This window comes from Danio rerio, chromosome 8 (genome assembly GCF_049306965.1).
Source record: "Danio rerio strain Tuebingen ecotype United States chromosome 8, GRCz12tu, whole genome shotgun sequence".
In the NCBI taxonomy this organism is placed as follows: domain Eukaryota; kingdom Metazoa; phylum Chordata; class Actinopteri; order Cypriniformes; family Danionidae; genus Danio; species Danio rerio.
The window spans coordinates 48,081,277-48,107,728 of NC_133183.1; the positions used below are offsets into that span (position 1 = coordinate 48,081,277).

General features: G+C 34.7%; 2 protein-coding genes and 1 non-coding gene across 12 annotated transcripts in view; 2 read left to right on the forward strand and 1 right to left on the reverse strand.

Annotated features, from left to right (window-relative positions):
* Nucleotides 1-954: 954 nt before the first annotated feature.
* Nucleotides 955-25,744, reverse strand: si:dkey-63d15.12. 7 transcript variants are annotated; one of them, XM_073910976.1, is made up of 9 exons: nt 25,586-25,744; nt 24,085-24,219; nt 10,531-10,657; nt 4,625-4,785; nt 4,176-4,526; nt 3,781-3,912; nt 3,621-3,658; nt 3,162-3,260; nt 1,017-1,504 (listed from the first exon to the last, which is right to left on the reverse strand). In XM_073910976.1, the coding sequence occupies exons 4-9, from the start codon at nt 4,671-4,673 to the stop codon at nt 1,409-1,411; spliced, it is 765 nt and encodes a 254-aa protein (XP_073767077.1). In that variant the 5' UTR covers nt 4,674-4,785; nt 10,531-10,657; nt 24,085-24,219; nt 25,586-25,744; the 3' UTR covers nt 1,017-1,408. The 7 variants fall into 7 exon arrangements, with proteins under 7 accessions (XP_073767079.1, XP_073767077.1, XP_073767081.1 ...); XM_073910982.1 differs by lacking the exons at nt 24,085-24,219; nt 25,586-25,744 and adding exons at nt 7,000-7,143; nt 11,967-12,082 and having other exon boundaries at nt 1,199-1,504; nt 4,625-4,752; XM_073910978.1 differs by lacking the exons at nt 24,085-24,219; nt 25,586-25,744 and adding an exon at nt 11,967-12,102 and having other exon boundaries at nt 955-1,504.
* Nucleotides 14,104-23,662, forward strand: LOC101885033 (uncharacterized). The gene is made up of 3 exons (XR_012384699.1): nt 14,104-14,396; nt 21,188-21,322; nt 23,120-23,662. It is a non-coding gene; the product is annotated as an uncharacterized protein (transcript).
* Nucleotides 25,009-26,452, forward strand: part of prkab1b (protein kinase, AMP-activated, beta 1 non-catalytic subunit, b) — a 29,039-nt gene continuing 27,595 nt past the window's right edge. For 2 of the 4 annotated variants that reach the window (NM_214713.2, NM_001328554.1), the window contains exon 1: nt 25,009-25,136. Coding sequence is in view for 1 of the 4 variants with exons in the window: in XM_073909159.1 (XP_073765260.1) it covers nt 25,887-25,978 (92 nt within the window). In the remaining 3 variants the exon portion in view is untranslated. Of the gene's footprint in view, nt 25,137-25,227; nt 25,979-26,452 lie in introns of those variants that run through there. The other 2 variants (XM_073909159.1, XM_073909160.1) reach the window with 2 other exon arrangements.

Sequence of the window (26,452 nt, forward strand, 5' to 3'; positions counted from 1 at the left end):
AAAAATATAAATTATTGAAAATTTCAGAACACCTACATGACCTGAAAACAGCAGGCATGACTCACTTGACACCAGAGGTTGCGTGTTAATTTTGTTAGTCGTTTTTATGCTGGTGGTTACACAGCAATTCAAATCACCCACGGTCTTTCACTGATTCTCTCTGCTCGACACCTCTGCACCAAAATCTCTGTTCACGGGACATTTGTAAAAATCCTCTAAATGAAACTAACTATTCTGCTCAGGATGAAACAGCATTTATCTTGTCATTCTAGTGCATCGTATGACTACATCATTTACCGTTAAGTTGCTTTGTAAGGTTACGTAGGTGGTAGCACGATAAACATCTTTTCTTTCATAAACATCTTCTTTTGTGTTCATTAATAGCACATTTCTTGTCATCCTGCGACATGTATTACAACAAAGTCCTTTAATATCCTATCGGCTGATAATATTAGAATTAGTTAAACAATTTTCAATCGGCTTTTCACAAAAAAATAAAATAAAAAAATCTTTAAAATTGTTAATTCATACGCTCTGAAAAATGTTGGGTTGTCATAACCCAACATCGAGTCAAATATGGATAAACAGCTTTTTTTATTATTATTAAATTAAATTTAATGGACGCTTTTTAACCCTGTGGTTGGTTTTGTCAATATCTGACAATATCTGTTGTGGTAAACAACCCTTGTATGAAATAAATGTATTGCAGTGCACCTAAGGAATAGACCTTAGGCTAAAAAGACAATTTTTTTCATGTACCTGCTTTCATATAAATTTTCAGTCTATAAAAAATGTCCAAAACACATTTTTAAGTTTCTTTTTTTACACTTTAAACATTTTGTTTCTGTAGATTTCATGCACATTTTTAAGGGTTTTTTTTAACCTGACTTCATCCAGTGTGCAAATATGCAAATTTGTGCATATTTTAATAAATAATGCCTCAACTGAATATTTAAATTTCACATATTAGGAAACTTGTATTAAAATAAAATGTCTTTTTTTTCTTTTTTTTTTTTGCCTTAAGCAGGCTAAAAAAGATAAAAGTGCTGACAAATAAACCGTCTTGCAAAGCATCATTTTGTTCATCTATGAAGTTACAAATCAGTCATGTTAAATAAAATACAAAATGAATAAATATATGCTAAAGCAGGGCTGAAGACCTGGAATCCAAATTGATCACTCAAAAAAAAAAAAGTTTATCTTAGAGAATTTTTTTTAATCTAACATATTTACATCAATTGGTTAAAACAGATTCAAATGTGGTTGCACATAATATTTATGTAACACATAATAACAGTATTTACAAAAATACATTCACAAAACTATTGCACAGGATCTCAGGAACACACCGTCCCACACGCAGGATGAAAATGCGTGATATAAATAAAATTCTATCAAAAGATGCTCATCATTCATCCTTCTGTCTTTTTTTGATGTGGACCTCAGAGTATGTCACCGTAATCTCTGTGCAGCTCTCTGAAGTAAGAGCTGCAGCAGCACAGTTCTGAAATACATAATAAGTCTTTAGTCATAATAACTTGCAATTAGCATTTAATCAGATGCAGTTATGATGTCAAGTGCAAAAAAAAAGTAAATACAAATCTGCTCATTTACTTATGAAACTATTAACATATAGCAACTAAACAGTTAATTTATCCTTACAAAATGATATGTTTAGTTAGGTGTACTAACAATATACTTGTTTTAAATAGGTATAATAATACTAACAATTTAGGTATAGTATACCTCTAGCTGTAAATATACTACCAGAAGAGTATACTTAGTCTGTATTCATACTCAACACTTTGATCGAGATAAAAAGTACAAGTAAACATTGTAAGTATAGTTTGTTTATAGTTGTTTAGCCTTTTGGTTGAGTAGCCTATTAAATATTTATTTTCTCAGTTTTACATTTTCAAGTTTATAACAAGTTTTGCTGTGGAATGAACTAGAGCAGGGGTGCCCAAACTTTTTCCTATAAAGGGCCAAAAACCAAAGCTGACTGAGGGCTGTGGACCCAATATATACCAAATTGTAAACATTAAATTTGCCATAGGTAATTTTGAACTTTATTAAATTATATTTAAAAATAACTAGAAAACTAATGCTTTAAATCATATTAACTGATGCATGAACTAATAATTAACAACACATGTACAGCATTGATTAATCATAATTGAACATTTACTACTGCATTATTAACATCCAAGTCCATGCTTGTTAACATTAGTTAATGCACCATGAGTTAACATGAACTAACAATGAACTACTGTATTTTCATTAACTAACGTTAACTAACATGAACAAATACAGAAGTAAATGTATTGTTCATTGTTTGTTCATGTTAGTAAAATGCATTAATTAACATTAAATAATGAACCTTATTGTAAAGTGTGACCGCAAGTTTGTTTATATTGTACATTTCTTACACAGTGGTAATGTAAAGTGCTTTTACAACAATTACAACATTTAATTGAATCATTTAATTTCAGTGGAATTTTTTGTAGCTCAACAATAAAACAAAGAAACAAAAAGTTACGTTAAATTTGAAAAGACTATCTCTGTTAAAGGCAGCCCCAGAAATTAGATTCAAAGCCTCTCCATCATTCTCTCTGTCTTTTCAGATGGGATGGCGGGCCAAATTTAAGGTAACCCTGAATGAACTTTGGCCCACGGACCCTACATTGGGCATTTCTATTAATATAACCTAATCATCTTTGGTTTACTTTAAATCGAGTACAGTTATAGGTTTTTTTCTCATACAAAATTATTACCAAATAAGAGTAAAGCTGTATATTTTAGGGACAATATATTTCTTTCAAAGAAAAAACTGTAGTGTTTTTTCATACGCTAACAACAACACAAGTCAAGTTGCTGTATTAAAAAAATAATAGTTTCTTTTACGCTTACTACTCTTCCACTTAAAATACACTTTATTTTTTAATTTACATTTACAAACTAAAAAGCAGAACAATGTAGTTCCAAATACAAATGAAATAGCTCAAATATACAGTACAAGAATACTGCTAATACATTGAAATTGGTATACCTAATACATCACATACATTTCAAAATATACTCGAGCTTAAGATACTTAAAAAAAAAAAGGGCTAGTACATGAATACTGCTTATTACCAAAGCCAGTAATGAGCGCTATTTACCTCATTTCTTGACTTCACACTGTCTTGAGGAATGTTTAATGCTGTGTAAATGACTCTTTCAGTAGTGTCAGAGCCAGGTGATTCACTGTTAGCAGCAACCTGAGAGCAAAACAGTATATTATTTGAAAGCTATTTACTGTATGTATGTATGCTTTTTAGATCATCATCTCAGCTAATATTAATTAAACTAATAGTTCATTCAAAAATGACAACTTTCTCATAATTTACTCAAAGTCAAGTGGTTCACTCAATTGTATTTCTTCTGTTGAATACAAAACAAGATATTCTGAAGACTGTTGAAAAACTCCCATTAACATCCATAGTAGGAGCAAACAATTTTATGGAAGTCAAAGGATTTTTTCCCCATCATTCTTCAGGATATTTTTCTTTTGTGCATCTTTTCAGGTTTAGAACAAGTAAATAATGACAATTTTTAAATTTTAGGCAAACTATGCTCACTATTCCATGCTTTGTTCCAGGTTCCATTTTGCTGTGTCCTGGTTAAAAAGAAAAAAAGTATTCAGCCAATTAAACCTTTAAAATCATTTGTTTGTTTTTTATACTAGTCTTGTAAACCTTAATCAAATTGTGATATTTCGCAGTTGTTGTTTTTTCACACCTTTAAAACTTATATGAATTCCACAGGCAATGCAGATGATCAGAACAACCAAACCCAAGCCTGAAAACAGTGACCACATCACTGTGTTACTGTGCAGGTTTCCTGAATCTTCCACAGTCACCTGTGCAGACTCTGCAAGTGCAATTATGAAAATTAAAAGCTATTATGAGTATTAAAAGGCATCTCACACATAAAAAGCTATTTCTTTTATAAGAAAATTTAGGAAGGTATTTTAGTCACTGTTAAAGGTAGAAAACATTCAGACATTTAAAAAATATACCTTCAGTCATAGAGGTGTAAAAAGATCAAGAGTGATTTTTTTTAATTTTAGGATGATTCCTTAAAACACAATGAAATAAGCACTATAGCTAACCAAATAAATAAATAAAGCTTACCCACAAATACATGAGTCCCTTTGCCATATTCAACAGGTCCAAGTTCAGGTAAATCAAGCTGTGCTGAGCAGTAATACACAAAACTATGATTTGAATGTACTGACAGAAGGTCCAACGTTGAGTTAATAAACACAAATCCATTAACAGACAGACGATTGGGAGATGTAATCCCTTCACTCCTAACTTCTGTTTGATTGTCTTGCCACCATTTAACCAGGATTCTATCCACACGAGAATCTGCATTAATGTGACAGGTGATGCTGACATTTGTGCCTTCTTTTGCTGTTATGTTAGGCGTTTGCCACACAGATATGGGTAGATGAAATGAAAACGCATCTCTAGAAAAGAGTCCTGTGAAAAAAAGTAGACAGAACTTAATTCATTTAGTTTCATCCTGTTGCTGAAATCATTTCAACAAACATTTTATCAGTGAAGAAAAATGATATTACCTGTGAAGCAGATGGTTAGGATGAGAGCAGAGAGTCTTGAGCGTGTCATTTTATGAGAACTGCAGAGACAGCGGTTTTCTCACGTTATGCAGAGGCAGGTGTTATTCATTTTTCCTGTGTGGTGTATCCTGCCGTTTGAAACACATGTAGCAGCTCCTTATCTGCATAAAGTCAGACGCTAGTGACACCCACAGACAGGCCACTTCAGCGCACTACAACTTTCACTCATTTTTGTCAAAGCAATTATTGGTTTAGCAAATCTTTTCAAAATAAAACATTGAAAAAATGGTAACAGTTTACAATAAGAGAACATGAATAATGATGTATTAATAAGTAAACTAAACATTACTTTATTATGAATTTACGATGAGTTAGGTCGTGCGCTATTCATGAACTACCACAACATGAGTCACGAGAGTTCATGTGTCAAATAAGGGCTACCTGAATTAGTTGTTAGTACATGTTGTCAAAGATTGTATTAATTAACATTTGAGTTCAACGATCATGAACACATAAGCAGTTAATGTACTTGGAGGGGCACATCACCATTAACTCATCCTTAACTACACTGTAAAAAAACCTTATTTTACAGAAAATATCCCTAAATTTTTTTAAGTAATTTTTTGTCATTTAAAATTATATATAGAACTTAGTAAAATGACAAACAATCTCTCTAAATTCACAGTTTGACTTTCATTTTAGGTACTTTATCATTAAAGACAAATTACTGACATTTTTGTTTTTTATACAGGGAAATTACAGTATTATTTATACAGTATTTTTTATGATATTTTAAATTATATTCAAAAATGCGTAAAATTTACAAACAATTTCTGTAAATTAACAGCTTGACTGTTATTTTATGTACTGTATAAGTAATGACAAATTACAGCAATTTGTCCGTTTTATACAATAAAATTGCCGTATTATTTACAGAGTGTTTTTTCCTGTTTTTTATGAAGTACATTTAAAATTAAGTAAAATTAAAGTAATAAATTGTAATTACTTGCTCTGTAAAAAAAAAAAATAATAAATCGTAAAAACAAATGTCAAATGACTGGCAGCTACGGCTGCCAAACAAAAACCATAAAATTATGGTAAAATTTCTTTGTTGAAATAAAGTGCAAAAAATAATAAATCTACAGATATTTTCATTAAAATGTTTACAGAAAACACTGTTGTTTTACAGACTTTTCCTAGATTGTTACAGTCAAATCCGTTCAATAAAGTTACACACTAAGTGCGCTCACATGCACCTGTTCTGGATTCCGCTGATTGCACACACACAGTCGGAGGATCGTTATGAACTGATTACATACACTTTAAAAGCAGCATAGACCAATTTCTTAGTCTTGTTATACTTTTACTGTGAACATTATGACGCGTTTCTCTACTTTTAACTTGCTTTGTTTGTTAATTGTTTAAGTTGTGTGCTGTCGGGACTGACTATTTGCCTGTTATTTGACCATGACTCTGGATTCCCTGTATAATGTTACATCTGTTTGCCCCTGTGTTGACTGTTGTTTGCCTGACCATCTCTGTGTAATAAACCTGCATTTGGATCTGCACTCATTTGTCAACATCCCCTTCACGTTACAGTTCCATTTTATTTAAGATCTGTAACTGAATCATTCCATATAACTTAAACCTCTACATGTTTTACATAAACACTATTCAATAAAATGTAACAACTGTAATTTTAAAGTTGTGAGAATTTTAATCAGTTGTATCTTGTTTGTTGTTTTCTCCAAATTTTTTTGATCCAAAATAAAACTGTTAAATTACAATCATGAGCATGTCTTGGCATTTTATTAAAGGTGTCTAATCGTAATGATTTAGGGAAAATTCTTTTAAATAACATTGTTTTCTCTTGAACTTTTAGTGCAGTCACTTTATTGATGGTGTTTGATCAGAATAATCTAAGAAAAGTCTGTATAATAACAGTGTTTCTTTGTAAAACTCTTAGTGTGTAACTTTATTGAACAGATTTGTCCGTAATAATCTAGGAAAAGTCTGTAAAATAGCAGTGTTTTTCTGTAAACATTTTGATGAAAATATCTGTAGATTTATTATTTTTTGCACTTTATTTCAACAAAGACATTTTACCTTAATTTTATAGTTTTTGTTTGGCAGCCGTAGCTGCCAGTCATTTGACCTTTTTTTTAAAGATTTTTTTTCTTACAGTGTACTCATGAACTCCTGTGTTTAAAGTGTTCATGTTGATGTTGACCAAACACTTCTTGTTAACACTTTAGTTCACAATTCACAGTATTTACAAACCATTAACTAACACTATTAGCTTAATAAACTACTAATTAGCCCTTTTATTAAAAGGCCATGAAACCCCTCACTTTCGGTTCAAGTCTACCTCAGACCTTTTTCAAAAAGTGCATCATGATGGCCGGGGAGGAGTGGGCGAGGCCAGCACAGCAGGGCAGAAAGAGGGGAGTGAACTGTTGTCAGTTGGCTCACAAAATGAGACATAAACCATGAGGAGACCCATGATTTACAAAGTGAAACTGCAAAGAAATAAAGTATGAAATTTAATGCCCTGCTACATATGTTATTCGTAATTTCATATACACAACCACAATTTGTTATATCATTATTAAGATAATCATGTTTATATAAACACTATAAATGAGGAAGACTTCTCTTCTTCTAAACCTCGGGTCTGAATGCAGACACAATGGATAGCAGTGCAGCAGGTCTCCTGCCCTGTTTATTTCACCTGTTAGCCCTGCTGGTAATTGGGAGGATTTTAAAAATAAGTGAACACAGCAGCACGGATAGGTGATGTGCCTGAATGGTAACAAACTCAATTGATAAATTTAAAAGTCTGCATTCTTCAATTCTTGTACACGTCTCTTGACAAAAATGCTTGCTGCACACAAACAGCTTTGCTGTATTGGCCCTGACAGCATTTCGAGTGGATCATGGAAACAAACACATACAACCCTTCATGATACTGTGTGTCACAGTTTGGCAGGTCTACCTTGCTTTCGGAAACCAGATGTACTTATGAATAATTAAGAAGCAGGGTCTTCTCATAGGATAAGAAAACTCCAGTATGAATAATAATGAGAGATCGACTGTCATCACTCCACTAGCAGATTCGTGCTACATCACCGATTTTAAGCCTGCCTCAATAATTATTTAAGTCCCGGAAGATGAGATTAGCTGACAAAAGCTCAAAATTATCCAGTATTCCCCACAATTAAAGCTGGCAGGTGCTAACATTGTCTTAACTAAAGCTCAACACTCACAAATCAATTAAAATCTCAAAAAAAGTACTCAAGGGTTTCTTGAACCTTAATAGTTTTTAAGGTAAAAGTTGGTTTTAGGTTTTGGGAAGGATTAGGGATGCAGGATAAGATCATACTTTTAAACTACTAATAAACAGTTAAAGGTGCAGTAGGGGACTGTCTTCCGAAACATTTTTGTTGTGCTGGTTTAAAGTCTCTTCACATTCCAATAGTAATGACTAAAGTAAATGATCTAAATGTATTCAGATGTATTTTTATATTCTGAATAAGGCATAAAACTAAAAAAATGCTCATCGAATTCAATGTTGTCTGACCAACAAATTACACAATTACGACAGGTAACTCAAACTGTCTGTCAACAAATTTAAATTTGAATTTCTGCACAGCCTCTTTAAGCAGACAGATACGTCACTTGCGCACACATGTGAAGCACACATCTATTGCTGACAGAGGTCGTCATCCGCAAACTCTGCATCAACCTGAACTTCTTTCTGAAAGACCAACGTGGCCTTGTATGCATGAAAAGAAAGATTATTTCTGAAATGGCTTATGCCAAAAATGCAGAATCAAAACTTTTCTAAACCTTTAATCAATATTGGAATTACTTTTGCACGCTGGAAGGCAATGACGTTATGCAGTTCAAAACAATGATCCGAAGGATGACACCACGGCTGTATTTCTTGAATTATTTTCTGAAAACTATTTTAGCCAAAACTATTTTAGCCACGCAAAGCTTATGTAGACTGTGTTCTTGTTTATGAATGGGTTTATATGCACGGTAGTGTTATTCAGCCACTGAAAACTTTCGGCAGAAGATTAGCTATTTTCAATTTCATGAAGTGCCTGTTACAGCATCGATAAGATAGTCAGTTAAATAGACCTGCACATTCATTTAGTTGTTCAAGTGTAAAAGGAGATGCAATGTAAAAACAAGCGATGTATGAATACCAGGGAGCACAATTGAAAAGTAAAAGTCATTGTTTTGGTAACGTAAACATAAGTAAAGTAAAAAGATGACAGGATATTTCTGTTTTAGCACTTATTTTTCTGATCTAAATTTTATTTAGCTTAAGATCAAAACATAAGTAAATAGCGCTCTTCCGTTTAACCAGCTTTACAGAGGTGAAGTTTGATTTAAAATTTCTAAGCTATTATGCTAATGCTAGCATTCTGGCAGATCACCTACTGCACCTTTAATATATTGATAATAGGCAGGTAATAAGAGAGTAGTTAACAGCATGAATTGTGACCTAAACTACTGTGTTACTCACTTTTCTATTGTTATTCAGTGTAAACGCACTAGACGGATGTTCATAAGGAGTTCATGAGCAGTTACGAAAGGGTTAATGATAATGTGTCCCTCCAAGTAAAGTCATGATATAATTATACATTAATATTTCATGAGTTCATGATGGTTAAATTAAGCATAATGTGTTTATTAATACATTATTTAACAATCACGCAACCATTGAATTCCATAGTATTTGTTTTTCTCACTATGGAGGTCAATACAGGTTTCTAACAGAAACAGAAACTCATGGATGTTTGGAACCCCTTGAGAGTGAGTAAATGATGAATGAATTCTCATTTTTGGTTGAACTATGCCTTTAAGCCTTCAATGTACATTTTCTGTGATAACAATGCTTTTAACTTTTGCAGTAAAATTCCCTTTATTATTTTCTGGGCAGAACAAAGTAAAAAAAAAAAAAAACTGGTTAAAACAAGTGTCATGATTTCATAATGAAGATGAGACTTCTGTAACTGCTAGAATAGTGACATTCATAGAAGGCTAACGCTGTACCAAATTCAATTAATGTAACATGATTTATACATTCAAAATTTCTTTAGATTTTAGCATACAGTTTTTAGATTTCCTATTAATTGGAATTCATTACCCTATATATATATATATATATATATATATATATATATATATATATATATATATATATATATATATATATATATATACGGCTTGGGAACGAATAATTCTCTGGGCATCTCTGAGGGGTTGTAACCCGTGCGAGAGCTCGTTTAACCCTACGTTCGATTCCCCAGACTAAGGCTCCAACAACACAGCCTTTAGCACGAATGGGTTCCGGGGTGGAGTCGTTGTCTGAGGGGTTGAACAGGCGTGATAGCGCATCTGGTTTGACATTTTTAGAACCTGGATGATAAGAGATGGTGAAGTCAAATCGGCCAAAGAATAATGCTCACCGCGCCTGTCGAGCATTGAGTCTTTTTGCAGTATGGATGTAAGTCAGTATGCGATGATGAATAGAGACTATATAGCTTAGAAACGGAACCGAGTCCACTCGTGCCCGGCCTTGATGCAGACCAAATTATATGCGTTGCGAAGGTCTAATTTAGTGAAAACCTTAGCCCCTTGTAAGATCTCAAAAGCTGATGACAGTAGGGGCAACGAATAGCGATTCTTGATGGTTATACTGTTTAGACCTCGATAGACAATACACGGGCGCAGCGAGCTGTCTTTTTTCTTAACAAAAAAGAAACCTGCACCAGCGGGCGACGTAGAGGGAACTATGGTGCCAGCTGCGAGCGATTCTGAGAGATATTGTTCAGGGGCTTCGCGCTCAGGTTTAGATAGAGAATACAATCGCCCCCTAGGGGGAGTACTACCTGGAACGAGATCGATGCTACAGTCATAGGGTCGGTGAGGAGGAAGAGCAGCGGCCCGGGAACGACTGAAGACCGCTTGCAGATCGTGATACTCCTCTGGCACGCCTGACAATTCACCTGGTTTGTCCTGCAACACAGTGTCAGAAGAGACAGGAGAATCAGCAGAGACAAGACATTTATCATGACAGGTAAGACTCCAAGACATAGTCCTATCAGACCAGACAATGTGGGGATTATGTTTAGATAGCCAGGGGTGGCCGAGTATTAATGGGGAAAGGACAGAGTCAAATAAAAAAAAAATCTTATTGTCTCTTGATGATTTCCAGAGACGGTGAGAGACACAGGCATGGTGATCCGTCGAACTTGATGCAAAAGAAAAAAGCAAGACAAATATTAGAACACAAAATTAAGTAAACACTACACTGTTAGACCTTACCAGGCTTTTTTACAGTATAATACTGGCAATACTGTTGCCAGCTACTCACTGTTATGGTTTGGTTACAGTGAGTAACTGGCAACAGTGTTGTCACTTAATTACTGTAACTAAACCATTACAATGACTCACTGGCAACTGTGTGCCAGTTAATTACTGTAACTGAACCATTACAGTGAGTAGCTGGCAACAGTGTTGTGGCCCCAACAGAGTCTAAAAACTTTTTTCTAAATTTTGTGTTTAGAATAACACAGATATCCTATGCATGTGTGTCAATGCCTAAATCATTGTTTTCTGTCTTATATAATAAGTCCACTAATCTATATGTAGCACAATAAAAGCATCAGAGTAGATGACACAGTAATGGTTGAACAGTAATTTACCATTTATTATCACAGTTAATACCTGTAATGGCTACATGATATTAATTTCTCTAAATTATTCTTTGCACTACGCAATGAAATACAAATACTGCTCCTTTTACAGTCAAATACTGTTTCCTTTTATTAAAGCAAAACACTGGCTATTTTACAGTTATTTACTGCATAATATACAATAAGGGTTAACAGTTTGTGTCCTAACTTCCCTGGCCTGCCAGTCTAGAGTTTATGTGGCTAGCTCCAGGATCTAGCTCTGGTTTTGACCACTGTTGCTCCTACTCCTGGCTGGCTGTTCATTTGATGCCATCTTGTCTCTACCCCTGGCTTGCCTGTGTTATTGCCCCTACTGTTTGGACCTTGTCATTCAAGGGGATGGGTTTGAGTCAGCACAGCAAGTACACACTACTACAGCAGATGAATCACATGCACTTCCCTCCCATTGTTAATCAAGGTTAATGAGCATTAGATTTTGAAAATAAACAAATAATTTCACTTCAAAATGAGGCAACAAAGTACAACAAAATTACTGAAGATGAGATTCCACAAAATAAGCAAAACAGAAACAAGTGTTAAAAAAAAATAAATAAATAACTATTAAAAAAAAGTCAGATTTGATTTCTCACCTGATCACAGATAGCAATGGCTCAAGGCTGAACACAATTGGTACAAACAGACTAATAAAGGGTCAAATTTGACTTGTTACCAGAAGAGGTGCCACTCACAGACCCTTGAGGTGCATAAACACTGGTGTCTCAAACTGGCAAACAGAATGGTCTCAGGTTCGAAAAGTGGTGCCATCCACTGTCCCGGAGGAGTATAAGGATTGCTGCCACAAACTGGCAAACAGAATTAGTCAGAGATTACCCCTATGTTGTCAAGGAGGTGCAAAAGCAATTTAAAAATGAATCCTGACACTATCAGTTATGTTAAGATCTCACCACACTTTTTGACACAATTATGCATTAAGGCAGTCCTAAAACTCAATTCCTGAAGCGACACAGCTCTGCAGATTTTAGCTTCCACCAGCTTCAACTCACACCTGTTTAATTGTCCCTAGTAGCCTTGAATACCATAATTAGATGGATCAGGGGTGTTTGAACAGGGTTGGAGCATAACTGTGCAAAGCTCTGGCCTTCCAAGAATCGAGTTTGAGACCTATGCATTAGGGTGCATAATGGCAAATTCCTTTTATCTTTGAAACACCTCTTGGGTAGGATGCCCAATTGTCCAAAACTGTTTGCCAAGCTTACGATTATATTACATATTTGGAATCACCAATAAAATTAAACAATAATTGTCTCATAATTTCATTTCTAAATGTTCAAATCAAACAAAATCTGCATATTTTCAGGTTGTCCGAGCTAATGCGCACTCAACAAAAGGAACAAAATCAAGACACCAACTTCATTTATGGCCGTTCTACACATTATCATCCTCTTGATAATAATTGTCAGATCACGCTGCTCTTCTGAAGTAATTCATAACTTTGTTTGATGGTGAATCTCCTCCAGAAATGACAGCGAGTCTCTTTACAAGGTTGTGGGTGTTTGAGTAGTTGCTGTCATTTGATGTCGGTTTGACAGGACGCACTGTACCTCACGTTCGTTTCATACAGATTACAAAACCAAAAAACTTTTGTTTTCAAGGACACTTGGATTTCAAAAGATTTCAAGCTCTGTGAGGATATATTTCTTATCTCTGTAAAGCAAGTATTCACTGAGATTCTAGTGTTTGTTGACCACCAAACTGTCGTAAAAGCACACATCTGGTCCGAGCTTCTTCCTCAGTCTATAGCGATCAATGATATGCTCCTGTAGTAAGTAGGGCTTCATTCCCCATATTGACGCTTTTCCCAATTCAAAACTATATGTGTGACATGTGTATTGTGTATTCTTTAGTCTTTGATAACGGCTGAACGGGGAGCTTACAAGCATCATCTAAAATCATGAGGGACACCTTAAGGTCTGTGTAAGAGCCATATTTCATAGTTTATTGTTCTAGGTAATTTTTTATAATTTTAGTGTCATATAATGTGTTCTTGCTGATTTGCATGTCATATACTTTGAGTTACTTTTCCACTGCACACATGTAGTATGCTGCAAGTAATACGCACATATTTGTGACACACGTGAGTTGTTAATGTGATGTGCAGGAGTTGGAGAGCACAAGCTTTTGACCATAAAAATTAAATATTCTCTCGAGTTGTGATTAAGTGTAAGAGCACTAATACACGTCAAGACTTGTGAAATGATAATATTAGTTACATGTACCCTACAGTTTGTTTGACCACAAGTGCATATGTAGTGTGCCATTTTTATGTGGTATGGCTTTTGTCCTCTAGTCTGTGCTCTCTTCACTTACAGTACAACTTAAAAACAGTGGGAAAATTGCCAGTGTCCATTTCTTGGCAGCCTGGTAATGTGATTTTGGGGCCATTATCCATATGGCTGTATCAGTTGTAACTTTAACTCTCTCTTCTCCCTTTGACAGATAATGGTAATATGGGCAAGCAGACAGAGTTTTTTTTTTTCTTCTTCAGCTTGCCTCTCCTCTTTCATCTTACATTGCTTCATCATCCCGCACACAGTCTCCCTCTCTCTCCCAATCTGAAGTGGGATAGTTTTCAGCCCGGGTGGTAATTAGGTCATAAGCCATCTCTGACTCACTCAACTTCTTATCCATTGCTTTTCACACTTACCCAATCATCTATTCATCCCCCATGAGTGTCTTCATGAGCTCTTGCCCTCACATTTCTCCTCCGGTCTTTCATTCAGATTCTTGATCTTCTCCGCACAGCTCTTGTAAATGTTCTCACCGTCTCCTGCTCCTTCATAACTTATAGCATTTGATACTCCTGCATCATGAGTCCTGGTCTCCAACGGTCAGATGGAAAGACAAACCACTCGATCGATGGAAGCTCAGACCACAGTTTGGGAAGGAGTGCTGAGGCTCAAGGGGAACCGCCACTGAAAAATTATATTTTTCTGACTATTTTTACATGTTTTTGTCCGGCATGGCCTATTAACATTGTGGCGTTGGTGTTTTCTTTGATGGTAAGTAGAAAATCCTTTATTTTTGGATTTTATGAATAGTAAAGATTATGTAAATTCCTCTGTATTTACAAATAGAAGTTAATTATGTCCAAAACTACTTGGTTCTTTAAAATATATTCTTTTGTGTTTCATAAGTTATTGGGTGCACTCTTAACTTACATTCCTAACTTAAAAGCATATATCATATTTTATAGTGTATTTTTTATCACAAAATACTTTTTCTTATGGTATGTTTCTTTTGGGTTAACAGTTATCCACTTGGCAGTGTGATAAACGTGTGGCTTTGAAATATGGCTTAACCTAATGTTCTTATGGTCCAGATAGACATATAAATGCTATAAATAGGCCTCACGTATTTGTGCAGTTCACTTGGTAGCACTCCCACGCATGAAAACAGGACTGCATAGACTCTCACTCACATCTCTCTCACACACCCTTACCCTGCATCAACATTCATGCAACACGGTAGTCTGCAGGTGTGCTCACTTGCACAAGACATGTTGTTAGCTGTTGTTTTTGAGCATTGTTCATGCGATAGATAATCAGCAAAGCATTTTTTCGTTTCTTTTCAGTGGTTTTCTGCTGACTTTTCACACACTGACCTCAGAATGAGAGACAAAGTTATATGGTTTGGCTACATTACATGTAGACCCAACAACTCACTTCCGTTTTAATGTCAATGCATGTTTTGCAATGAATTTAAAGGTTATTAAAAGCATAGTTCAGCCCGCCAAAAAAAAAAAAAAATCTGCACCATTTACTCTTTCTTCACTTGTTCCAACCCAGTTTGAACTATCCTCATAACTAAGGCAGTGTATCACAGTTTCCAGTGATTTGTTATTCACAATTGCTTTCTGTTTATTTATGCTTTATCAATTATAGAGCCTAGGTCTTTGCTTTGACAATTTCTATATTGAAATGTCTCACTAAATCACTTTTATTGACATTTTTTATGTCTTGAAATGTGTACATTGCAGTATATGTATACACACACACTCACACACACACACACACACACAAAAGTTTGGGGTCAGTATGATTTCTAAATGTTATAAAATAAGCTTCTCCTGCTCACCAAAGCTGCATTTATTTGATCAAAAATATAGATTGTAAAATTTTAAAATGATTTATTGTAAAGTTATTGCACTATAAAATAACTGTTCAAAAGTAGTTTATAATTTAATTTAATAAATAATTCTAGTAATTTTAAACATGAGTTTCTAGCTTCATTACTCCAGTCTTCAAAGTCACGTGATCCTTCAGAAATCTTTCTAACATTTATTATTATTAGTAGTAGTAGTAATAATAATGGTAATAATAATAAAAGCAATAATAACTGAAGTAACAATTTTATTTTAAACTACATATAATAAGAAAGCAGTTACTTAAAATTTTCATAAGTATTTAACAATTTAACAATATTTTTAGATTTAATAAATGCTCCATAAATTTAATAAACTTTTGAACACTGGTGTATTATCAGCAATATATTTTTAAATAAATGAATTAATAAATTAAAAATGTGTATGTATATATATATATATATATATATATATATATATATATATTGCATTCTGCAATCAATCTGAGCATTTCAAATGCTTGTGGCAGAGTGGAGGTGGTGGGGTCTGAATGGAGTAAAGTGCAGGGGTTTGCTGTGGAGAGCAACACCATAGTTTCAGATTGACTCTACCTCTGCTACACAGTCAAAGTTGAGGGCTCACTGACTACAGCTGCCACAACACCACACGGCCTATGAGAACCTAGATGAGTATCAAAAATCACGCAAGCTGGCGCACTGCCCTCTGACACACTGAGGGCTTTATTCACGATGTAACAAGTGGTTAACAGTAGGTGTTTATCTTAATTGGCACAGGTTTATCATATTTAATGATTAATTTAGTCTAAGTTTTGTTGTTGTACAAAACATATCAGTATTAAAATATGCATTACTATAAAACAAGATCACTAACATTTACTAGGAAATGCAGAGCAAAATATAAAACATATGTTTATAAGCAACAACTTGGTCATTAAGGATTTTTACTCAGGTTTAGATCAGGACTCTGCTGCCATTTCATTACTTCAGTGTTTTCAGCTTCAAGAAACTGCTTAAAACATTTTACTGTGATAAACTCATTATCCTGCATGAAAATTCTGGGTGATAAACGCAGGGTAGGAATCATGTTTGAAGGATCTTTGATAAATATTTGCATTTACTTGATTAGTAAGTCCAAATCTTGCTACAGAAAACAAGCCCAAACCATGACACTTCACCTCCTGTCACTGGTGTCTTTATACACGATTCAGTCAGGGGTCAGCCCTTCCTCAGTTTGATCCAATTTGACCTTGTTTTAATGATAACATCAGACCCAAATAAATTAAACATGCTTTCATAAGTTTGGAACAGTTTCAAACAAGACTAATCTAATAAATGATAGTCTTGTCTTTTGATATTAATTCATCTTTATTTCAATGTAGATTTTAAAGCAGCCTAACATAGAAGTTCTAGTAAATTAAAACTATGTCAGTCCAGTTTTCAGAGTTGAAGTTCAGTTTAATTCAGTTCAGTGTGGTTTAATTTTCACTGCTTAAAGTGCAAACGCTGAAGAGCAAATCTATTGATGAGCAGCTCCACAAGTCCCAAAGCAAGAAAGCCAGTGGTGACAGTGGCAAGGAACAAACTTCACCAAACTGATTTCTTTCTGCTGATGATTTAGTTACTGTAGGGCTTTCAATTCAAATTCTCTTAAACATCAAAAACACTGTGCATGGAGAAATGGATCCTTACCCTGTTCAGCCCTTAGCTGGTGACCACTTCCAAACTTTAAACTTGATCACCCATTGCAATTCTCCACATTATCGTGTCCTCTTTTGCTCTTGTCTTTTGAAATTGTAAAGATGCAATGTTCTAGAAATGACAGCTTTGGAAAGATGAACTTCCCTTGTTATAGCTAAAAGGGTCTCCCATTTGGAGTTACAGTCACTTTAGAATGGCTCATGTAAAGGAGGCCAGCTATTAAGTGCTGTGCAGGTAAACCTCACTCCTCTGACCTCTAAAGGTGCTCTAGCGACTGTTGCTAGAGGTCATGGTCTTTGGCCTTCTTGTTAGAGCAACTGACTCCCATACAGAAGGTCGCCTGTTTGATCCCAGCTCTATGCAGGTTGGGTGGCTGGCCCGGTGGGGTTACTCTCACAATAATACACAATGGCCCTGTCCAAAATACATCATGTTGCCTTTCGATCTTGTGGCATTGCACATGCTTTCTAAGTGTATGCATCCTTAGGTTGTTTAATTTGTCCTTTTTATGCTTGGAAGTGTTTTCATTATTTGCTTCTGAGTTTAGAGTTGCAGACATCCTTTGCTGACACCAGTTTAATGGCTTCAGCCACAATATTCTTAACCATGCCTCTCTCACCATTAGTTTGCTATGAGAAAATGCTGAACAAAAAGAAAGCCTCATCCCCTACTCAATATTCAGTTTCATTTGGAAGTACTACTGAAGTAAGTCTCAATAACTTCTGGTTCAAGACGACTTTATGCATGTTCTTAAACACCACTGTTTGGCTACTTTGTTTATTTGCTCAACAGATATGATATGAGAGTGATTGGCTCTGAAGGTCATTGCTTCACCACTCTTCACCATTGTTCACCAAGTGTACACACAGATACATGGCTGCTCAGATGAGGGTTTGAAATGATCCAGTGTCCCAGTATCAGTGAAGGGACTTTCAAAGCCAATCACAGTCATATCTGTTAAGCACGTAACCACAATAGTCAATGATGTCATCAAAGTGTGGACTTTTTAAACAAGTCTTGAGTGTGCCATTTGTGACAGGGCTCATCTTGCAAAGTGTCTCTGCCAGATATATATGGTTTCTTAAATAGTCGAGCAGATCCGTTAGTTTTGTTGCAATTTTGCGATCGCTGAATCGAACGCAAAAACAACAAATAGTTGTATTTTTTGCAATCCTGCAAAACTCTTAATTTAAACGCAAAACAATCACAAAAATGTAAGTAATCTCATAGAACATTCAATTCCAAACCATATAATCAAATTAGATTTTTTTCAGTTTGCAATTACATGTTTTACATGACTTAAAGACGTTGCATACGCAGCGCACGTGATGTATCTGAGTGTCTCTTGCCTCTCGAAAAATGACTTCTCACCTGTGCCCTCACAATCCAGAAGTTACATGGAAGTGGGGGGAAATTGTTTTGCAGCCTGTGCAGTAAGCAGATATGGATGAAGCGTCAAGCGTGAGTGATTTACATGTGAAGTCAATGCAAAGATGCCATTAGACATCCTGTGGCGCACTTAAGACTGCAAAAGAAATTGGATGCAAACATCTAACCAACGGACCAAAGGAACAGACAGAAAAGCAAGCAGCTTACAATGATGGAGATTGGTTCAAGGATGACGGCCGCTGGACGTAACCAAATTAAAATAAATTATTTTTGCTTTACATGTGGCGGCGTATAGGTAGTGCTGTCACCTCACAGCAAGAAGGTCGCTGGTTCGAGCCTCGGCTGGGTCAGTTGGCGTTTCTGTGTGGAGTTTGCATGTACTTCCTGCGATCACATGGGTTTCCTCAGGGTGTTCCGGTTTCCCCCACAGTCCAAAGACATGCGGTACAGGTGAATTGGGTAAGCTAAATTGTCCGTAGTGTATGAGTGTGAATGAGTGTGTGTGTGGATGTTTCTCAGAGATGGGTTATGGCTGGAAGGGCATGCGCTGCGTAAAAACTTGCTGGATAAGTTGGCGGTTCATTCCGCTGTGGCAACCCCAGATTAATAAAGGGACTAAGTCGACAAGAAAATGAATGAATGCTTTACATGTATGGCTGGTAGCCTATTATGATGGTAGTCAAATTGATAAATGATTTCGCTTAACTCTTTCCCTGCCGTTGACAAGAGAAAACGTTTCCCTGCCATTGACGAGTTTTACAGGCAATCCGCGTTGAAGGTGTATTAATGTCAGATGCTCCGTGGAGTGGAATCTGAGAAAGAGAAAGTAAGATTGTGGATAAAAATAAGAGTTAAGACTTCCTTTGGCCCAATCCCTACCGTTTTAGATCAAAATAAAGAAGCTTCATTCATTCATTCATTCATTTTCTTTTCGGCTTTGTCTCTTTTTTAATCTGGGGTCGCCACATGAATGGCCAATTTATCCAGCATATGTTTTATGCAGCGGATGTCCATCTGTCCAGCTGCAACCCATATCTGGGAAACATCCATAGACACTTATTCACACTCATACACTACGAACAATTTAGCTTACCCAATTGGCATGTCTTTGGACTGTGGGGGAAACCAGAGCTCCCGGAGGAAACCCACGCGAACTAAAGAAGCTTAATTTTTATGATTTGTGCATGCCATTGTCATTGTGTCAGATTGCACATCTAAAATAGTAGGAAACCTAATATGGTAAATTAAATGTCATATATAATTTTTTTAATATATATATATATATATTTTATTATCGCTAAATTGTCTGCAAATTTCTGGGAATTACCACGACAAAATTTTATTTATTGTAAAAAAAAAAAAAAAAAACATAAAAAAAAAACTTTCAAAAACTATAGGGTGTCTGTTCAAAGAAATTAACACCAGGCGCAAGATTACCTTGGATAATCTGAAAATGTTATTTAAACATTCAACCTTAAGGCATAAAAATAACTTACACTCGAGATTTGTGAAGCAGCTAATTTGGATGGGTGGATGAAAATTGTCTTGCTTCTGAAGTGTAAAACTATGTCCAATATTTATGTCAACATGATTGACCAGGCCATTTCAAGCAGTTATGCCTTAGAGAGTAAACAATTAAGAACTTATGTGTTTTCGGTAACCTTCTGAGTGTACTCTATCTGTAGATTGCCTTAAATTAATAATTGCTGTCTGTGTTTTTAATATTAATTAAACAACAAAAGGTAATGAGACGATTGAATGACTGTTGTAACTTCAATGTTTAAGCTTTAATTAGTTTTTACAATGATGTTCACAAACAGTATGCATCATTATATTTGATTATATGATTAAGTTTCTGTACCTGAAAACTACTGTTAGATACCTGAATATAACTGTTTATTTTACTAGTATCTTTACTCTAGTACTATATTTTCATTTGTGCTTTTGCTTGTAGATAGATTTTTCTTTATTTATTTTTGACAGTGTGCAAACCATACCAAAAAAAACCTAAAACCCTGATATAAACCAAATCATGAAAAGTCTATAGCATTGCACCCCTATTTAAAACCGCTCTTTTACTCATGTTAGGACTTTAATAGGACTAAGCAATGATGTCAAAATTTTGCAAACTGTAGATTCTCTAATTTTGATCTCCACTGTTATGAATCATTTTAATGAATAAATTTAACAATGTTTACACCTGTTAAAAGAATTTAGACTAGAGTCCTAAATGTTCTCCAACCAAATTGTTTTTTATTTTATTTTAAACAGTAATTCATCTAAGCGAACTTAAACCAGCTTTGTCATCGCAGTAAGTGTGATTTAGTGCTAGTGATCCGTATGTCCAAGTCTCAGCTTGCTGTCTGATCTTATTAGGAGAACTGAAATGAGGTTGGCATCATCACTATGCCCCTCGTTGCTATCTGTTTTATAAGGTCTAGTTTTCTTTTGGAGATCTGCCACGGGTGTTGCAATCAAAATAAGCTAGACACATATTTTCAAATTAATCTTAATTCAGTTTACCGTCAATCAAATGAATATACCTTCTGAAATTACTGTCAAATAGCCCATTTTACCATTATTATTTTTCTGTTTTATTTAGTCTCAAAGCAGTTATGATGCTGAAGACTATGAGGGAGCTCGGAGACTGGGGAGGAAGGCTCTTCACATGGGAATCGCTTCTCTAGTCATCGGCCTTCTCATCATAATGGTCTTCTGTATTGTACACTTCACCACGGTATTGATTTACACAAAGCCTGACTCCTATTTTTGAGTTCACTGTAGAATGAAAATTTTGTCATTATTTACTTTTAAGAATATCTTATAGCCTATTCAGTGTGATGAACTCAAATGAAAATATTACTTTCTAAAAGTATAGAAATGTGGTTCTTATGACATGTGCAATACTTCTCAAGTCTTTTGAAGTATTCATATAGGTAACTTAAAGTTAAATCATTAATTGCTAAAATTGTCTGCTTTATTAAAGAAAGCAGCAATATGCAATTTGTGACATCATTCTTTTAAAACCTTTATAATGGAATATTTGATACTGTTTACAGTTACTTAAACTGATATGATAGTCTGATTACAGTGATTAAAATAGACTGAGCAATGTATTTGCTATAGATATTAAGTAATCATAAAACCAAAGTTTTCTTGTCATGTTTAAATGGATGGGTGGATGGATGGATAGATGGACGGATAGATAGATAGACAGACAGACAGACAGACAGACAGACAGATGATAGATAGATAGATAGATAGATAGATAGATAGATAGATAGATAGATAGATAGATAGATAGATAGATAGATAGATAGATAGATAGATAGATAGATAGATTTACACCAATTATCAATTACATCATATATACATCAATTACATCATATATAATTAAAAAAAATAGCAATTTGTATAAAGTTTTATATAAAAAAACTAGTCTATTGCCATTTATTCATTCATTCATTCATTTTCTTGTCAGCTTAGTCCCTTTAATGATCTGGGGTCGCCACAGCGGAATGAACCGCCAACTTAACCAGCGTGTTTTTACGCAGTAGACACCCTTCCAGCCGCAATCCATCTCTGGAAAACATCCACAAACACTCACTCACACACACTCATACTGCACTACGGACAATTTAGCCTACCCAATTCACCTGTACCGCATGTCTTTGGACTGTAGGGGAAACCGGAGCACCCGGAGGAAACCCACATGAACGCAGAGAGAACATGCAAACTCTACACAGAAAGGCCAACTGAGTCGAGGATCAAACCAGCGACCTTCTTGCTGTGAGGCAACAGCACTACCTACTGCGCCACTGCTTCACCCCCTATTGTCATTTAAATATCATTAATTTAAATAGCTAAAGCCTTCTTTGAGGGATTATTCTCACAATTTATTAAGGCATTGCAGTCAAAATAGGACAAATGAGCTCATTTTTGGGTCTCTGGACCTTTGTCAGTGAGGGATGGGTCTTTCAAACCACCCAAAGCCCCTCTGGCTGCGGGCCTGTAATGTACACATTAAATCTGATAGACAATTTGAGTATAATATGTCATTTTTAAATATTTTAACCCATGGCTCTGACAAAATCTGTTTGCTATGGCTCAGTTGGCCATCTAATGTTTATACCAATGTTTATTCCATAATTCCAACCCCATAAATGTCCCATTACGCACTAAACAGTCACATTTACAGTAGCTTTTTTTGTCCATGGCAGAAACCAACTTTCAACAAAAAAAAAAAAAAAAAAAAAAGCTGCCAAGTGATTTCTGAAGACTTTATCTCTAGAATCCGACTGACATCTTTTAAGAAGCTTTTTTTTAATACTTGAAAAATCATATTCTGTTCCATGAGACAAAATGTGGAGACTGAAAATGATTAAATTATGCAAATAAACTATACATTTTAATTCTCCACTGTAAATGTACTTCTCATCTGCATGCCTTGGTATTTGATTAACACGATTTATATCCTGTGCTCTTATTAAGAAACAACTTTCTTCTTTTATCTCTGTTTACATCAACCAAACAGGATGCAATCTGACTGTGGTGAAGCCAGTTGACAGCAGGAAGCTGCACTGTAAATTTGTGGCGATCAGTTCCAGTGAACGCCAGAGGTCGCTGTGACCTAAACCGTGGCACAATGTGCTTAAAGTTCATCAATCAGTATTTTTCAAATGGAATGTATAAGTGGGTCTATTTTGCTCAAAGCATGGCCAAAAAAGACAAACCTACACTAAAAGTCACTTAATCTTAATGCCACCTCACAGATATACTGGATGAGAGTGGTGTCATTTATTCCTGCAAGCAGAACAATTGCAAAGTCTGTATTTGCTGACTATGTATGACACTTCAAATGCTGTAAATGTGTAGTTTAGAGGTGTACATTGTGCTTGTCTTTAAGCATACTACTAAAATGATGTTGTACTCAAATAGCTAAAATGAATGCTTTTACAGAAAATTGTTATTATGTATGGGTGAATGCAAAATAATAGAAAGTCTGAATGTTGTTATCTGTTTGTTTTTTAAGAGAAAATTGAAATAAATGCTCAATGTATTAAAAAAACTATGCTTAAATGTCTGTATTTGTTTTAATAGATCATAGCAGCATTAGTCACTCCCTCACGGCCTTTACCTCAAATGTATTCCGCAGCGTTCGGAGTATCTTGTACTTTGATATGTAATATTATAGCCAGCTATGGTTAAATATAGATAAATTGGGCTCCACTCTTGGCAATCAGAACAAACAACTAGCTAGCTACACATGCAATGGTACACGGTAGTACTTACTATATGTGTTTTATTGATAAGTTTTTAGTATACTTCAATGTACAGGTGATTATATTAATAGTAATCAGTTTGTCCTGATCATAGGTCTTGCTTGAGTTAATGACAAATGTTTTTTCAAGATCTGCTGGTGGTCCATATCTGTGCCACCCATGAGTGTTTATTAGAGTGTGCTTAAAATTGCGGATACAGTTCCACTTCTCTCTGTACCTCATTGCCAGTCATCTCATGATGCTGCGAAACTGGACAGCCGTGAGAATGTCACAAGACTCTGATGAGCACACATGTGGACTATCAAACACAGCTGGCTCACTCCATCACAGGATACACCACCTGGCATAGGCCCTAAAATTAAATAAAAAAAAAATATTTAATTATATATATTTTTTATTAAATTAAAATGTGGACTCCCAAATACAGCTAAATGAATGAATAGATTAATGAATAAAAATATAATTACAAAAAAGTTAAATAAAATGAATGAATCCAAATGCAGATGGTCACACTTCTATTCAAAATGTTTTTAAATTAAGATTACTACTTGAACGAAAGATTCAATTATTAATAAATGAATAAAACTAATGAACATGCGGACTTAAATAGAGCTAGACACCAAATCAGGGACAAAATAAATTGATTGTTATATGTCAATAAAAATTTAAAAAATGTTATTAAAAAATTATAAAAAATGAGTTTATAGCAAAGCAATTGGTGAAAAAGTATATAAATGATGAAATAAATGGCTCACCCACCACTTGCAAGGTAAAGTCCAAAATAAATAAATAAATAATAAATTAACTAACATAAAGAATATAAATTAGATTAATTACATAAAGTTTTAAAGTTAAACATTCTCTTTATGCTTTTAATTGTATTTAATTTCATTATTTTAAATATGAAACTGAAGCTAAATAAGGCTTTCTTTTAATGATTTTAGGCTCTATTCAAAACAACACATAGATTAAGGATAAGTAGCAGATTTCAACATTAACTTGCAGCAGACAAATATGTGAATACTGTATAAAAGTTTGAGGTCCTCTGAGTAAAAAAAAAGCCAAGTAACAGAAGTTGCAACAACTTGTTACAACACTCCTCGTCTCCCACTGTTTTAACTTCATACTGAGCTTGATGGTTATTTCCCTTGTCCAAAGCAGCAGGCGGAAGAGGTGTGCTTAACATTTAACCTTTTTGTGAGGCAATGTGAAAATGGCGTTATGAACGGAAACATAATCGTAGGCTACGGGCAAATAAAGTTTTCAGAGGTAAGATATTTAATCATAAATGAAAATTCCAAAGTCCGACATAAAGCGCAGGAAAACTGCGGTCTTTTGCGTGTAGGCGAGCCCTACACGTAAGAACAGAAACAACGAAGTCAAAAGACACAACATCCCAACGTTAAAGCCTAACGTTACGTCCTTGATAATGATACGTTGCTGTGGAATTGTCTTTGCATTCATAACCTAAAAAAAGGTGTACAAAAGAGAGCGCCGTTTGGTTATTAATGTTTGTTTATGCGATTAGCAAAACAATTGTAAACAGCGGTCAACATTTAACTTACTGTTTTTAATGCGTACGTCGCATACTTTGTAAAACCGTGCGAATTCTAACCACGATTGTTTTATTATTGCAGTCTTCTAAGTAACTATTAACATGTTCATGTATTTAATATAAACAATTTTTCGGATGCAGTGTAACGTTAGCTTAACGTTACCTTGTTCTTTGATTCCTCTAACGTCGATTAATTGAGAAGGAACCTAGTTTTTCATGCTTAAAAAAACTCGAAACTTTACTCCGTAAATTTAATAAACAACGACAGTACTTTTCATGTCGTGTACTTGGGTAACAGTTAATTACCAGTCACAAAATATGCGAAACGTTGTTATGGTTACCAGGGGTACTTAATTATGCTGTTCTCACGTCTCTTATTTAACGTTAAGTTAGATAACGTTAAATAATGGATAAAAGTACTATTCTAATACCAAATTTTCTTTGAAAACGTACATTAAGGAAAAATGGCAAATGGAATGAATGTAGACCAGATTGTAACTTACACAAGATGTAGAGTTGGCCACTCCAGATTTCCACGGTCAATAAATATGAGTGGGTAAGAGAAACCCATGTGTGATTGTGACTTATATTTTGACAGTAAAACAGAATATAGCATAAATGAGAATATAGCCTATATAGAATATATTTTAAACAATATTAGAGAACATTTTTATTCACAAAACATTTCAAAGGAAATGTTTAAAAAAGTGCCTCCTGGGAGAATTTTTAGAATATTTATACCTGACCAAATTGAAAGATCTTATTAGACCGTTTATCAGTGTTGTTGTCATCTGTATGCTTTTTATGCAATACTTTAAGAAACTGTTATGTTAGTAAATTGTGTATCAAATGTTTATTGGCAATATTACCATGAAAAGTCAATGCTGCGGAAATAGCGTTAAAACGTAAATAAATCAATGCCTTAGGATGAATAAAAAAAATAAACAAAAAAAAAATGCTGGAACTTATTAGTAAATAGTCATTTTTGAGCTTACAGTCCCTTTAAATCTGTTTAAAAACTACTTTATAA